Genomic DNA, 15,382 nt, shown 5'->3' with positions numbered 1-15,382 from the left:
GTCAAAGTTAAGTAACCTTTAGTCTTAGTTGATTTGCTTTTCTTTAAAACAGTAGGCTTACTGTGGTAGAGTTAGAAGATAGTACTTTATTGCAGTTTTATATTATGATTAGACTTCACATACTTACAGAACAGACTGCAATATTAGTAATGTTGTGTTGATAAAGTTGTAGTAAGCTGAATATATTTTGTAAATAATAACAATGGTCCAAGTACATTAAATAAAAGAAAAAATGAAAATAAAATTGCATATTTATATTTTGTAGGAGATACTACCCGGACATTGACATGCCCAATGTTGGAGGAACGACAAATTTTTTTGATTTTGTTGGAAAACAATCAGGATCTTCAAAGCCTCAAAAAAGATTATTTTTAAAGTCAGATTTTCCGAATTTCGACGGAGACATTTTTTGGCTACCATGTTATGCGACTTTGACTTTGAAGTGGGGCTGGTATTCCAACATTCTAACCATTATTCTAAATGAGCAATATTTCAAAAATAATGACAGTGAAAATTTTATTGGTCATGAAGAGTTGTAGATGATTGTTGAAGACATTCATTATTTTTTGGGGAAATATTTTATTCAAACAACAATTATATATTAAGACAGCTGTGACATGAAGTTTTCGTATTCTGAGTTTTCCTCAATCCTAACCTAACTTTGTCTTCAGTTCCGATCATTTTAGGTTAGATTTCTGATTAGTTATTATTTTCTAAAATGTTTACATTCATTCTTTCATATTTTGACTATATTATTTAGCCTACACTTGGCATAATAGTTATCTTGCACCTGCAAAATTTAGGCTATCTAAACTGCTTCAATATGAATATTTCTAATAGGATATCAAACTTGTTCATTGTTCGGAAATTCAGTATTTCAACAGTAGATTACAAAGGGTATAACAATAGTAATTTTCATGCAAATCGAGAAGGAAGAATGATGAACAAGATCATGTCTGGCAGAAAAAATAAACCAAATAGCAAGTGAGTTGAAATAAATTTCATTATTACAATATATCAGTGTGTTTTGTTAAGCTTCAAGGTAGCAAAAGCAATGCTTTTCTCAATATAGCCCTACACTATTTTTAGGTACTTTCTACTCCACAATCTTAGAAATAGGATACACATAGATAATTAACATATTCATATTATATTTATTAGGTAGGTAATTGAAATAAATAATTAAACGTTGAATTTTTACGTCGAGCGTAATTAATTGCATAAAAGTGCTCAAAGGTCAAAGTTAAGTAACCTTTAGTCTTAGTTGATTTGCTTTTCTTTAAAAACGTAGGCTTACTGTGGTAGAGATAGAAGATAGTACTTTATTGCAGTTTTATATTATGATTAGACTTCACATACTTACAGAACAGACTACAATATTAGTAATGTTGTGTTGATAAAGTTGTAGTAAGCTGAATATATTTTGTAAATAATAACAATGGTCCAAGTACATTAAATAAAAGAAAAAATGAAAATAAAATTGCATATTTATATTTTGTAGGAGATACTACCCGGACATTGACATGCCCAATGTTGGAGGAACGACAAATTTTTTCGATTTTGTTGGAAAACAATCAGGATCTTCAAAGCCTCAAAAAAGACTCGTTGTCTTGAATAAAATGCTCATGAGAAATATAAGCGACATTTTATCCACTGGTGAACTAAGCTCCACTCTCCATGGTACAGGTCTTCATTTATCAAAGGTGGGTTGTTCTTTTTAATATTATCATAGATTAAAGATAGAACAGGAAGACATCTCATGATATAGTGCGTTTATTTTGTAGATTTTAATGTAAACTCAAGCCGATAGTTATTGTCGTTTTTTTGTGATAATGTGACGCTGGTAGTCTTTTATTCTGTGCCGTTCTTACACTATAACCCGGCCAAAACAGTAATAATAGACAGTAGTAGATAGTAATCGGCTTGAAATTTGGAACATAGACGAACTATATCAAGAAATATCTTCTTATGCTATCTTCTCTCTCTTTGATAATATGTGATGAAACGCACACTGCATACTTCAAAATATATAAATTACATCTACCACGTTTATACGTTGATTAAACTCAAAACTATGTCTGGTTTATTTTGCTATTGGTTAGCAAATAGTACCTAGTGTATGTATTGAATGAGTCACTTTAGACTTCCAGAGTTTATTATAACTTGAATCATATTCTTGCTTCACATTTTCAATCAATGTAGTTAAAAAAATTATCACAATGTAGTTGGTAGTGAAATTATTAAAGGAAGTTGGAATCTACTAATAAGGATAATACGCAGCTTGCATTCTAATTTGCTGACGACACAACAATATCTAGTGCCAACTAAAAAGAGTCATCACAACTATTTCGTATTCAAAGAAAGGCAATCAGGCTTATTTGTGGTCTGCCAAAACGCGCTCAATGCAAAGAGAGCTTCAAAGAATTAGAAATACTGACATTTCCCTCTATTTTTGTTCTTCAGTGTCTGACCTATGTGAAGGAGAATTTGAATGGTTTTGTTGAGCAGGGAGTATCCCATGAGCAGCAGACTAGAGGCAGGAATAATTTGATCACCAGCCGCTACGAGTATTCTAGCACGCAAAAAACATTTCTATTCATTGGTGTGAAGCTTTTTAATATGCTCTCTGAACAATTTAGAGGTTTGCCAAATCTAGTTTTCAAGCAGAGGCTGAAGATGTTCCTAATCAGTAACCCCGTTTACACTTTCCAGGAGTTCTATGAACTGGCTAGAACTTTGTAAAATTATTAATATTATGTTGAGGTACCTACATTAAGTAAATACTGTATCAACTACTGCTACTTTTCATTTCTGTTTGTTCGTTTTTATTTGTGTAACTGCATTATATTTCAAGACCAGAATATCTTATATTTGAATATTTATATATATTTTTTCAATATCTTTCTTTGTTTGGACATATCATGATTTTGTAGTTCTTTTAGAATAGTATCTTTCCAATTATTGTATTGTATGTGTGACATTTGCTGTACATTGTGACGGAGGTAATGCTTCTGAAGACCTCAGAAGCGGTTACATTAAAACTTATTCTATTCTATTCTAACAATGGTCCAAGTACATTGGATAAAAGAAAAAATGAAAAAAAAATGCATATTTATATTTCGTAGGAGATACTACCCGGACATTGACATGCCCAATGTTGGAGGAACGACAAATTTTTTCGATTTTGTTGGAAAACAATCAGGATCTTCAAAGCCTCAAAAAAGACTCGTTGTCTTGAATAAAATGCTCATGAGAAATATAAGCGACATTTTATCCACTGGTGAACTAAGCTCCACTCTCCATGGTACAGGTCTTCATTTATCAAAGGTGGGTTGTTCTTTTTAATATTATCATAGAGAAAAGATAGCATAGGAAGACATCTCATGATATAGTGCGTTTATTTTGTAGATTTTAATGTTAACTCAAGCCGATAGTTATTGTCGTTTTTTTGTGATAATGTGACGCTGGTAGTCTTTTTTCTGTGCCGTTCTTACACTATAACCCGGCCAAAACAGTAATAATAGACAGTAGTAGATAGTAATCGGCTTGAAATTTGGAACATAGACGAACTATATCATGAAATATCTTCTTATGCTATCTTCTCTCTCTTTGATAATATGTGATGAAACACACACTGCATACTTCAAAATATATAAATTACATCTACCACGTTTATACGTTGATTAAACTCAAAACTATGTCTGGTTTATTTTGCTATTGGTTAGCAAATAGTACCTAGTGTTTGTATTGAATGAGTCACTTTAGACTTCCAGAATTTCTTATAACTTGAATCATATTCTTGCTTCCCATTTTCAATCAATGTAGTTAAAAAAATTATCACAATGTATTTGGTAGTGAAACTATTAAAGGAAGTTGGAATCTACTAATAAGGATAATACGCAGCTTGCATTCTAATTTGCTGACGACACAACAATATCTAGTGCCAACTAAAAAGAGTCATCACAACTGAGATCACAATGGGCACCACATTGGAAGAAGTCACCAACACCTGCAATAGATTGAAACTCACAATTAGCAAAAACAAAACAGTTAACATACTTGATACTTACTTGATACTTGTTGTCGTCGTCCTTGACCGGGTTTACCAGACAGACTGTGTCATTAAAATAAAGGCTCATTAGCTAATTCTGCCAACGAGTAAATTGCTCTATCAATCAACTTTTGCCTGACGAGAGCGCTGAATCTTGCACGTGATGCACTTTTTACTTCAGTTGGGAGTCCATTGTAGAAGCCCAAGGCAGCTGATGGGAAGCCTCTCTGAGTAGCAGCCAACCGACATCGGGGAACATCCAGGTCAGTTGCATGGCGTGTATTGTAGCTGTGTATCTGATTTCTTGTTGACAGCTGCTGCAGGTTGTCTCTGACATACATCAAGGAGGACAGGATGTATTGGCTGTAGATGGTGAGTATCTTCAGTTCCTTGAAGAGTGGCCTGCAATGCTCCCTGTAGTCCACAAAAGTAATGGCCCTGATTGCTTTCTTCTGCAGGAGCAGCACATCATGGCAATAAGGCGCGTGTCCCCACAGGAGGATTCCATACAAGATGTGACTATGAAAAAGGGAGTGATAAGCTGAGACATAAACATAAATTTCACACCATCCAATAATTAGAACAAGTAGGAAAACAATTGTATTGATTCATTGAACCATAGATAAGAATCTGAACTTTTAAAATTGTTCTTTATAGTCTCCTTTATTGAGGAAAAATGATATCTCAAATTAGATTTTCTGAAACAACTGGTCCCTATTTGCTTTCCACATCACATATACATAAAAGTAATCAAAAAACAATAAAAAATAAATTTGTAACAAAAAACAGGCTTCATAGTGGGGTGTGCTGAAAAGAAAGAAAGGAGGAAAAATACCTAGCCAACTATGGTTTCCCATGTAATAGGCAGGTAGTGGGTATAAGAGTAAGGAGTGAAGGACGAAGAAGAGAAGAAAAGGGTAGTATTGGAGAAGAAAGTAGAAAAAAAGAGAAAAAATATCTCGATATATTTCAACCAGAGGCTTTACAAAGTTTACATGATCGAATCTTGGTGAGGATAGATATTTTTCTCGGGTCTCTCACGTGTTTGATGGATGGATGGAATTTGATGTTTGAAGTTAAAATTTTTTAAATAAATAAATATGTTTTATTGAGACAGGTGGCCATTTCTCCGACTTTGAACCAGATCAATGTTCATTGGCTCGCTGATGGAAACGAGGAAGCGGACAACGAGACAACGAAGCGCCTAGCCGAAATTGCGCCTGAGTTGCGCCATAGTCTCTCGCAGCTCAGCCTCATGGGATCGATACCGAAAATCGAATTCGTTAAAGGTAAGCAAATGCTAATTAATGAATTTGGGAAGAAAGTACACGATTGGTTCTTATGGAGTGTTTACGTTAGGGTTGTAAAGTACTCGATTGCTTCTTATGGGAGTGTTCACGTTAGGGTAGAAAAGTAAACCATTGCTTCTTATGGGAGTGTTCACGCATTGACTATAAATTGAAAAAGTTCCAGTACTAAGATTTACTTAGTAAGATATACGTTTTAAGTTAAAACCTCATTTGAATTAGTTTGCTATCCTTGTCTGTCATTTGACATAGCAGCTCTATCCTTTTCCAACTCTACTCCATTGACCTTTGTGAAAATAGCCTAGGACAAATACCAAACTATTTTTATAAAAGTATATATTTTCATGCAAAATATAATGTATTTGAGTTTTAATTGATCATTATTAACAAGAATATTAATTAATATTTTATAAAATATACCGGGAAGATATGAATCACAGCTATCCAATATAGTAGTCAGTGGAAAAGAGAATTGGCAACCATGCAGTCCTATTATGGCCACTGACCATAGAGAAAAGATTACATAAGTAGATATCTCATGGTATAGGACGTTTATGTTCCAAATTTCTATGTTAACTAGAGCTATAGTCAAATGTGACGCTGGTAATCTCTCGTACTGTGCCGTTCTTACACTCTCACCGGGTCAAAACAGTAATAATAGACAGTAGTTGACATTAATCGGCTTGAGTTAACAAAAATCGGCTTGAAATTTAGATCATAATCGACCTAATCCATGGGATATCTTCTTATGCCATCTCTTTCCTCTATGCACTGACTTAATAAGGTGATAACTATGAATTAAATTCCAATTCGATTAAAATTTGAAAGAGGAATAGTTTTTTCGCCCCACTTGGATGTAATGAGCTGGTTTTCGTGCGTCATATGGAGGCCGAAAATGATTGTTTTCTGACCAGGCCGGTAAAAGTTTTACGGCCCTAGGGCTGTAAAATTGAAGTCAGCTGATTCTGATTTGATGTGAACGTGTTTACAAAATGGTTTATGAAACGGAATCAGTTTATGCTTCTAGAATTGAATAAGTATTCTGCAATAAGATACTATCATTTTATTTGGATGAATAAAATACAGATAAGATATATATTTTATTATAAACTATTCAAATTCGATTTTCAGAGTAGGATAGAACTTCTAACCTAAACTTCCGAAGTCAACGACAACAAGCATTGTTGACGTTGACATTCAGATTGGCCAAATTTCAAGTGTGCTAAAACAGCTGATCAAAAAACTTTTCATTATTTGTGTTTATTATTCAAGAATCAAAACATTTATAATAATATCATCTTATTGTCATTTGGAAGAATAAAAATTATAAACTCAACCTCTTACATAATTAACACATCTTTTAGCTAGCTATAGACAAATCAGAATAAAAATAAAAATACTTGGACAATTTCCTGATATTCAGATTATCTCAGATTTGCTAGAGCTATGACCTTCCTGTTTTGCTTTCGGAAGTGCCTAATAAACAATTATTCTCATATTTATATTATTTATTTTTCTGTGTGGCGAAAAATAACGTTCTCACCATGGGCAAAAATGTTTTTCCGGCTTTCAATCTTTCCTAGTCCTCGGCCTACGGCCTCGGACTTGAAAACCGATTTCGAGCCGGAAAAGTCTCATTTTCGGCCCTAGGTGCGAAATATACTATTAAGCTATGCTTACTTTTCCTCTTTCAGATTATGATATCTATTGCTATAGATCATTGTAATAATTCAATCTCTTTTCAATCTCTTTTCTGGGCGCCTAGACGTCTTTGGGATCTCTCGTGGCAGATTCCGCAGCACTCTGAAGGGCTTAATTTAGGATAGATATTTGTAGCCAGGTTTCCGTATGACATTTTTCTTTCTCTCTTTTTTATGACTCTTTTTTTCTTCTCAGTGCCCACATGATTCTTTGTTATTTCTGTATTGCATGGTTTGTACCCATGTAAGATATTTTAAGTGCATATTTTCCCGCCTCCCATATTTTATCTTGGAAAGTAGTTTTGGCAATAGATAGGATAAGATAGATTCAGGATAGATGGGAATCCTAGCTATAAGATAGGATTTTTTTTTTTAATAAAAAACACATATTTCTCTTGTTAAGATGCTTTTTTTTGTTATATAATTTATTTTGTTCTTATTTTATTTTACTCTTGTTTTATTCTCAGCTTGATGTTTATTTTAAATCTAATTTTTTGAATGAAGAATGTTGTAATGTTTCAAGGAGACATATAAGGGTTTAACCTGTTGTCTCCATGTATGTATTTATGTAAATAAATAAATTCTATTGATTAATAAACGATTTATTGTTCTCAAGTTGTGCAATATACAAGCCTACTTAGTTTCAGAACTACAGAAATTGATATAAATGAAAATGATATCTTCCCATTTTATTGCAATGATGTTGAATTTTCATTACAGACTGCAAGTACTTGAAGTTCATAGCAGTGGAAAATTTGCTTAAAAAAGCTGATTTCGGAGAAGACTTTGAACCGACTCCATTAGGCAATGACTGGAAATCGCAAAAAGTTCTGGAAAAATCTATTCCTGATCATTTAAAGGTAAGATTTTTCGGTGAACGATTATAAAATTATTTATTTATTTATCATTTACAATCAACTGAAGGACAAAGACTACAGTCCAAAAATTCTTTTCATCTTTGAATTATGTTGAATTGAAAAAAAAACTCCATTCATACAGGTATATTTGGAACAGTGTCAATAACAGTAAAAAGTAAATTGTTATGGTTTTTGTTGGTGGGGAAACCCTTGCGGGAAGGTTCTACCTCGCCTGAATTTATAATTTAAGCCGTCAATGGACCTTACGACTGTCATACTTCAGCCGGGACCTATCTATAATACGAATAGACATAACATAAAAGGTAGTAGAAAACAGTATTAAGCCTCCTATAGAAACAGTAAAAAGTAATTCGATAAACTATAGAGATTCACGTTATAAAGTCAGTCGATATGATAGGAACGCAATGTTGCCACTTCTCTGTTCCCACAGCCTTCTGTAGCAGAAAGCTGTTGAGTTACCGCGGTGTATCTGATCTGATATTGTAGGTTGAGTATTGTTAATAATGATAATTTCTATCTCAAATATAATACCGGGTGATTACAAATGAAATAGACAGTTTGAATAGCTTGTAGAGAATTTATTATTTAAAAGTTTAGATCATTACTTACATGATTACATAGAAGAATTCTTGAAGTTTTTATTGAAAATTTACAGATGTTCAATGTGTGCACCATTTGCAACACGACAGATATCAACACGGTAGTCAAATTCTGACCACACACGACTAAGCATCTCACGGTTAACTGTAGCAAGAGCATTGTGATTCGTTGTTTAAGATCATCGATATCAACAGGAAGCGGTAATACGAAAACTCTGTCTTTTACATAGCCCCACAAGAAAAAGTCGCAGGGCGTTAGGTCCGGACTACGAGGTGGCCACGGCTGAAATACAACGTTTTCCTCACTTGCACGGCCGATCCATCGTCTAGGATGATGTTCATCCACATACCCTCTGACGTCTGAGTACCAGTGAGGCAGAGCTCCATCTTGTACAAAAATGAAGTTACAACTATCTTCATGGAGTTGAGGCATTAACCATTCGGTTAACATGTCCAGATAAATTCTTCCGGTTACTGATGGTTCTTGGAAGAAGAAGGCCCGTAAACCTTCTCACAAGATAAAGCCAAAACACGTTCACTTTAGGAGAATCGCGTATATGCTGTACAGTCCCTCTTGGTTTTCTGTTCCCCATACTCGTACATTATGTCTGTTAAATTTTCCACTAATGTGAAAAGTGCATTCATCACTGAAAATTAGGCGATTAAACAATGTGTCGTCATTTTCAAGACAATGTTGCATCTCTTGACAAAAATTTTTACGTACAACTTTATCATTGTCATTTAACTTTGTACTAACTGCAATTTATAAGGTGTCATTTTCAAACGTTTCCGCAGAATTTTCCACACAGTAGGTTGAGGAATTTGCAATTCTACACTCGCTGATCTAGTCGATTTTCCTGGACTTCGTACAAAAACATCACGAACACTATCATTTTTTCTTCTGTAACAGAAGGTCTTCCAGTACTCTTCTTCTTACACACACATCCACTGCTTTCAAAACGTTCATACCAGTCATAAATTGATTGCCTTTGTGGTGGTTTACCGTATTTTGTTCTGAAATGACGCTGCACAACAGTAACAGAGTTTGTTTTGGCTAATTCAAGAACACAATAAGCTTTCTCCACTTGAGTAGCAGCCATATTGCTAAACTAAACTGGCTGTTGTAACACGGAGCAGCCAACAATAGCCAGCAACAGTTCTACCAACATAAACTTTAAGAAATTCCCTACAAACCTATATCACTTACTATGTTGAAATACACCAGTTTAATTTTGTACAGGCTATTGAAGTTGTCTATTTCATTTGTAATCACCCGGTATATTGTTTGTCAAGAAAATATATTTCTTGGTTCTCATAATTGAGATGAAATATTCTGTAAGTTCTACTTAGCCTTTTATAGATATAGCTCTTGTTTGTCAAGAAAATATATTTTCTTGGCCCTCATAATTGACCGAGCGAAGTGAGGTCTAAGATTCAAGTCGACGATTTGGCATTTCTCTGTTTAAATGTTTGAATGTTTTTATGTTGCGCATTTACGGCGAAACGCGGTAATGATTTTCATGAATTTGACAGGTATATTCCTTTTTTAATTGCGCGTCGACGTATATACAAGGTTTTTGGAAATTTTGCATTTCAAGGATAATATAAAAGAAAAAGGAGCCTCCTTCATACGCCAATATTAGAGTAAAAATCAGACTATAGAATTATTCTCATAAATCAGCTGACAAGTGATTACACAGATGTGTGGAGAAGCCAGTCTATCGCTGTATTTCCATATAAGGTCTATAGTTTCAATCAGGTACTTGTGGATGAGAATACTGCGTGAGGTCTACTGTTCACAGAACTACTAGTTGAGATTAAATATTCTGTAAGCTCTACTTAGCCTTTTTATAGATATAGCTCTCGAGTAAATAAAACATTATTGTTATAGATTTGTCAAGAAAATATATTATTTAATGATTGAATAATAAACTCTCATAATTTAGATTTGTTCATTATGTTCCTACATGGTCCGCAAACTATTAGACAAGAAGCTAAAAAAGTTGTCTGCTTTGTCTAATGACAGACAAGGAGAGCAAAGCAATGTTAATCAAGTGCTGACTATATGATGATGACTCCTTAATCCAGGGCTCTCCAACCTACGGCCCGCGGGCCACATCCGGGCCCGCGGAGAGATTTTGTCCGGCCCGCCGAGAGTTATTGCTACAGATTTTTTAAAATATATATCTATACACATTTTTGACAACAACTGTGAGCTCAGTACTCTTTTCTTACTAGCCACTCCATTCCTTAATAAGTGTAAAATAAGCTGTAAACAAGCAGCGATCAACCATTGCGAGATATTAGCTTATGGTCTGCACGGACTGTACATGTCTCTCCCAGAAAAATACTCTAAAAACATAAAAAACCATGCTCAAGCTATGTTTTCTCTTCTTGGATCTACCTACAAGTGTAAGCAGACATTTTCAAAAATGAAGTTTTTTAAATTCAAATACAAATCTTCCTTGTCAGATGAACATTTGAAAACAATTTTAATGATCGGAACCACAAAGTTTTATCCTAAATGGGCGGACATTCTGAGAGGAAAAGAAATGCAATCTTCTCACTAAAAATAAGTATTCTTTTTTAGCTTGGTAACTTTCTCTGAATTCGTGTATTGTCAAGTTGTCTTATCACTATTAAAAAAGTTATCATTTTGTTTAACTTGCTAAATTCATGCATTGTCAAGTTTTCTTATGACCTTTTTACACTCAATAAATTGGACTTTGTATTGAAATGAAATGAATTGGTTTGTTTCTTCCTGTGTTTCAATTAAACCTACTGGAAACTCCTCATATTATTTTAATGAAAATATAATAATTTTACACCCCCCAAATCCCCCGTCGTGTGTGTCCCCACAAGTCTGATTCCACGTACATCCTTGTTATTGGCCTTCTAAGCCTTCCAAGAATTAACAATGTGGCCCTTGAATAAAAAAGGTTGGAGATCCCTGCCTTAATCTATTCCTAGTTTGTACCTGACCTCGAAAGCTCTGCAGTTCTGTGAGTAGACACATTGGGTCGATTGAATAAAAACTGCAAACTAATGACTAGCAACTAAAATTTACTTTTAAAACTTTGAATTGACCTTTAAACTAAATTGACTTTTAATTTAAATTTTAGTCATTGGTTCTAGCTACACAAATAAGTTTATACAGCTGACTTGAATTCTAGCATTTGCTCGAAAATTACTTGGAACATTTAAAATTGCTACCTTTATTCAATAATTGACCTTGCTTCTTAAATCTCAAATATCGATGACCGAGCTTCGCTCTGGAGTACGAAAGCATAAAAAATTTATTACGAAAGAAGAAATTATAATAACATTCATACAGAAATGTTCTATCTAATCACAGTAAATTGAGATTAATTCCCAGAGGAATGCAAAAATTTTCCTCACAAAGGCCCAGTTACACAAAAGCCGGTTGAATTTTATTCCTGATTAACTTCACGTGAACCAAATGAGAGAAGACCATTTCAAAAAAATGGATCGACTGGAATCAATCAGGATTGAAAATAACCCGCCTTTTTTGCAACCGGCACTAAGTACCTGATTGAATGATTACAAAAGCTCAACAGCTGAGTCATAATTTTCACACATTCCCACACACATGAACTCGCTCACTCACTTCCATCATCAACAGACGATGAAGGTCGTTTAAGATCTAAATTTCAAGCAGATTTTTGTCAACTCGAGCCGATTAATGTCAACTACTGTCTATTATTACTGTTTGGACCAAGTGAGATTGTAAGAACGGCACAGTAAGAGAGATTACCAGCGTCACATTTGACTATAGCTCTAGTTAACATAGAAATTTGGAACATAAACGTCCTATACCATGAGATATCTACTTATGTAATCTTTTCTCTATGGTCAGTGGCCATAATAGGACTGCATGGTTGCCAATTCTCTTTTCCCACTGCCTTCTATATTGGATAGCTGTGATTCAAAATTTCCCGGTATCTATATATATATAAACGCGAAATAGCACTCACTCACTGACTGACTGACTCACTCACTCACTCACTCACTCACTCACTCACTCGAAGAACTAAAAATCTACCGGACCAAAAACGTCAAATTTGGTAGGTATGTTCAGTTGGCCCTTTAGAGGCGCACTAAGAAATCTTTTGGCAATATTTTACTCTAAGGGTGTTTTTAAGGGTTTAAAGTTCGTCTTCTAGCATGTATTTCTTCTTCTTATTCTCTTAATTATATTGAAAAATGTCCATACCATATGGGAAATATAGAACTATAATCTAGAGAGAGTACCTCTTCGAAACAGTTGTTAACTGGCAACTAAATTAATAATTTTGTCAGGTTGGCATTAAGTTGAGTTGACTTTGTTAGGTTGGCACCAAGTTTTAGATTTAAATGCATTTAGTGGCCATAATAGGACTGCATGGTTGCCAATTCTCTTTTCCCACTGCCTTCTATATTGATAGCTGTGATTCAAAATTTCCCGGTATCTATATATATATAAACGCGAAATAGCACTCACTCACTGACTGACTGACTCACTCACTCGCGGAAAAATGCGCGGAAAAATTGATTGGGCACTGCTACTTCAATCCTGGGAATATTATATTACTAGCCGTCAGGCTCGCTTCGCTCGCCATATCCGTTTAGTCTGGACCCCCGACTGGATTGTCCTAACATATGATAAAAATGCTCAAATTAAAAATGCAGGCGAGTAAAGCGAGCCTGCTGATCTCATTCCTGGACGATCCAGTCGGGGGTCCTGGCTAGACGGATATGGCGAGCGAAGCGAGCCTGACGGCTAGTGATGAATAATTCTATTGTCTGATTTTTACTCTAATATTGGCTTATGGAGGAGGCTCCTTTTTCCTTCTATATTATCCTTGAAATGCAAAATTTCCAAAAACCTTGTATATACGTCGACGCGCAAATAAAAAAGGAACATACCTCTCAAATTTAATGAAAATCTATTACCGCGTTTCGCCGTAAATGCGCAACATTCAAACATTTAAACATCAAGAGAAATGCCAAACCGTCGACTTGAATCTTAGACCTCACTTCGCTCGGTCAATAAACAGAAGTTGCTCGTTCAATAGTATATAGGATTAATTTGATAACCACATTTCGGACCATAAATTAGACATTTACACTGTAATAATAATTTACGATTGATGATAGTGAGAATTGGCTGAATACAAATTATTCAATTCAAAATATTCAATTCCAGGAAAAAATTCGAGAAACTGAGAGTGGTGCAGACGTATGTGAAGAAACTCTACCTGTTATGCAAATGAATGTCCTGGGCCTCAATCAGGAGACCATCATGAATAAGGTAAGGCAATATCAAAGGAAATAATGGAAATAATCCAGTGGCGAAGCTACCTATAACTAAAAGGGGAGTCTAGGAACTCTAAGGGTGGGCACACACCGTTAGTCAAGACAAGACTAGTCACAATTAGTCACAATACTTCACATAGTTGCTTATGAAGCAACACACACCGATTAGTCATTGCAATTAGACATGTATTCAGAAGCAACTATGTGAAGTATTGTGACTAAACGTGTCTTGTCTTTTCTTGACTAACTGGTGTGTGCCTAGCCTAAAGCTTACCGCTTATCTTTAAAAGCACATTTTTATTCAAAAGACTAAGAAGAAAACTGAGTTTTCTTGAGCTGAAGGGGAATGTAAGAGTCTGAGACTCCCCAAAATCAATTATGATTGATGTGAATAATATTTTTTATTAGCACGCTTAAATTTCTTTGCAAATTTGGATAAGAACTGTCCCGACCGCCTTCCAAACTGCTCTGTGGCTCTCTGTCTGGCCGATAGCCGACTGGCTATTCATTCGCATGGTGAGTCTCCTACTCATGAGACTCTCAATTCATTCATAATGGGCGTGGTGTATTGTATGGTTGCTATGACAACGTGACGTAGCACCATAGCTATGTAGTAGGACTTGGAGTCTAGGCTCCAAGCCTGTGTTTATAGTTCGAGTTCCGTCCGTATCGATGTCTAGATCTCGATGTATCGAACGGTCGACATCGAAGCAATCGCCTTCCTAAATCGATGCTCTTCAAAATTTGACGATTTCAAATTCAAATAAATCAGTTGGTTTGTGGGTTTGTAGCTCGTGTAACACTTGGCTTGTTCTTAACCTACAACTCGGTTTTGCGGTTTTCTTTGGTTTACTCAACAATAATGAAACCAAATTATTTTTCAATTTTCGACTTTTGGAATTTTGTCTTTAATTTGTTGAACTTTTAGAATAATTGCTCATTTCTTAATAATCATACAATGGATGAGTGTAATGATCTGGTGAAGTATTTGCTTCAAACTCCGTTCTCTTCTTTGTCTTTTGAATAAAAATGTGCTTTGAAAGACAAGCGGTAAGATTTAGGCTAGGCACACACCAGTTAGTCAAGAAAAGACAAGACACGTTTAGTCACAATACTCAACATTGTTGCTTATGGAGACATGTCTAATAATTGCAATGACTAATCGGTGTGTGTTGCTTCATAAGCAACTATGTGAAGTATTGTGACTAATTGTGACTAGTCTTTTCTTGACTAACCCTTAGAGTTCCTAGACTCCCCTTTTAGTTATAGGTAGATTCGCCACTGGGAAATATTAGTCTATGACAACAAATAGATCGCATATTACAGTACCATTATTCTGATATGGAATCAGGAACGATTTTCAAATCTTGAAAATTTTGTCTGCATCCAATCTGTAAAATTGAGTATAATTCAATTATTATCCACAATCAGAGTATATTTTGTATTACTTACCTTATCCTTTTCGTTCCTAGTGGAACATAGGGCATCAACAGAAAGCCTCCATTTCACACTGTTCTGTGCTAGAACCTTC

General features: G+C 34.9%; 1 protein-coding gene across 1 annotated transcript; it reads left to right on the top strand.

Moving 5' to 3' along the window:
• Positions 1-615: 615 nt before the first annotated feature.
• On the top strand, positions 616-14,037 carry LOC111063739. Its single transcript, XM_039422628.1, has 5 exons — positions 616-984; positions 1,502-1,703; positions 5,169-5,340; positions 7,779-7,918; positions 13,742-14,037. Exons 1-5 carry the CDS (start codon positions 824-826, stop codon positions 13,868-13,870), a joined length of 804 nt encoding a protein of 267 aa, XP_039278562.1. The 5' UTR covers positions 616-823; the 3' UTR covers positions 13,871-14,037.
• The last annotated feature ends 1,345 nt before the right edge of the window (positions 14,038-15,382 follow it).

This window comes from Nilaparvata lugens, chromosome 3 (genome assembly GCF_014356525.2).
Source record: "Nilaparvata lugens isolate BPH chromosome 3, ASM1435652v1, whole genome shotgun sequence".
Classification (NCBI taxonomy): Eukaryota; Metazoa; Arthropoda; class Insecta; order Hemiptera; family Delphacidae; genus Nilaparvata; species Nilaparvata lugens.
The sequence above is the reverse complement of the archived record's forward strand: the minus strand, read 5'-3'. Positions and strand labels throughout refer to the sequence as shown.

Coding starts and splice junctions, on each gene's coding strand:
- LOC111063739 (XM_039422628.1), top strand. CDS start 824: ATGAATATTTCTAATAGGATATCAAACTTGTTCATTGTTCGGAAATTC. Junction 1,704..5,168: donor CAGGTCTTCATTTATCAAAG/GTGGGTTGTTCT, acceptor TTATTGAGACAG/GTGGCCATTTCTCCGACTTT. Junction 7,919..13,741: donor CTATTCCTGATCATTTAAAG/GTAAGATTTTTC, acceptor ATTCAATTCCAG/GAAAAAATTCGAGAAACTGA.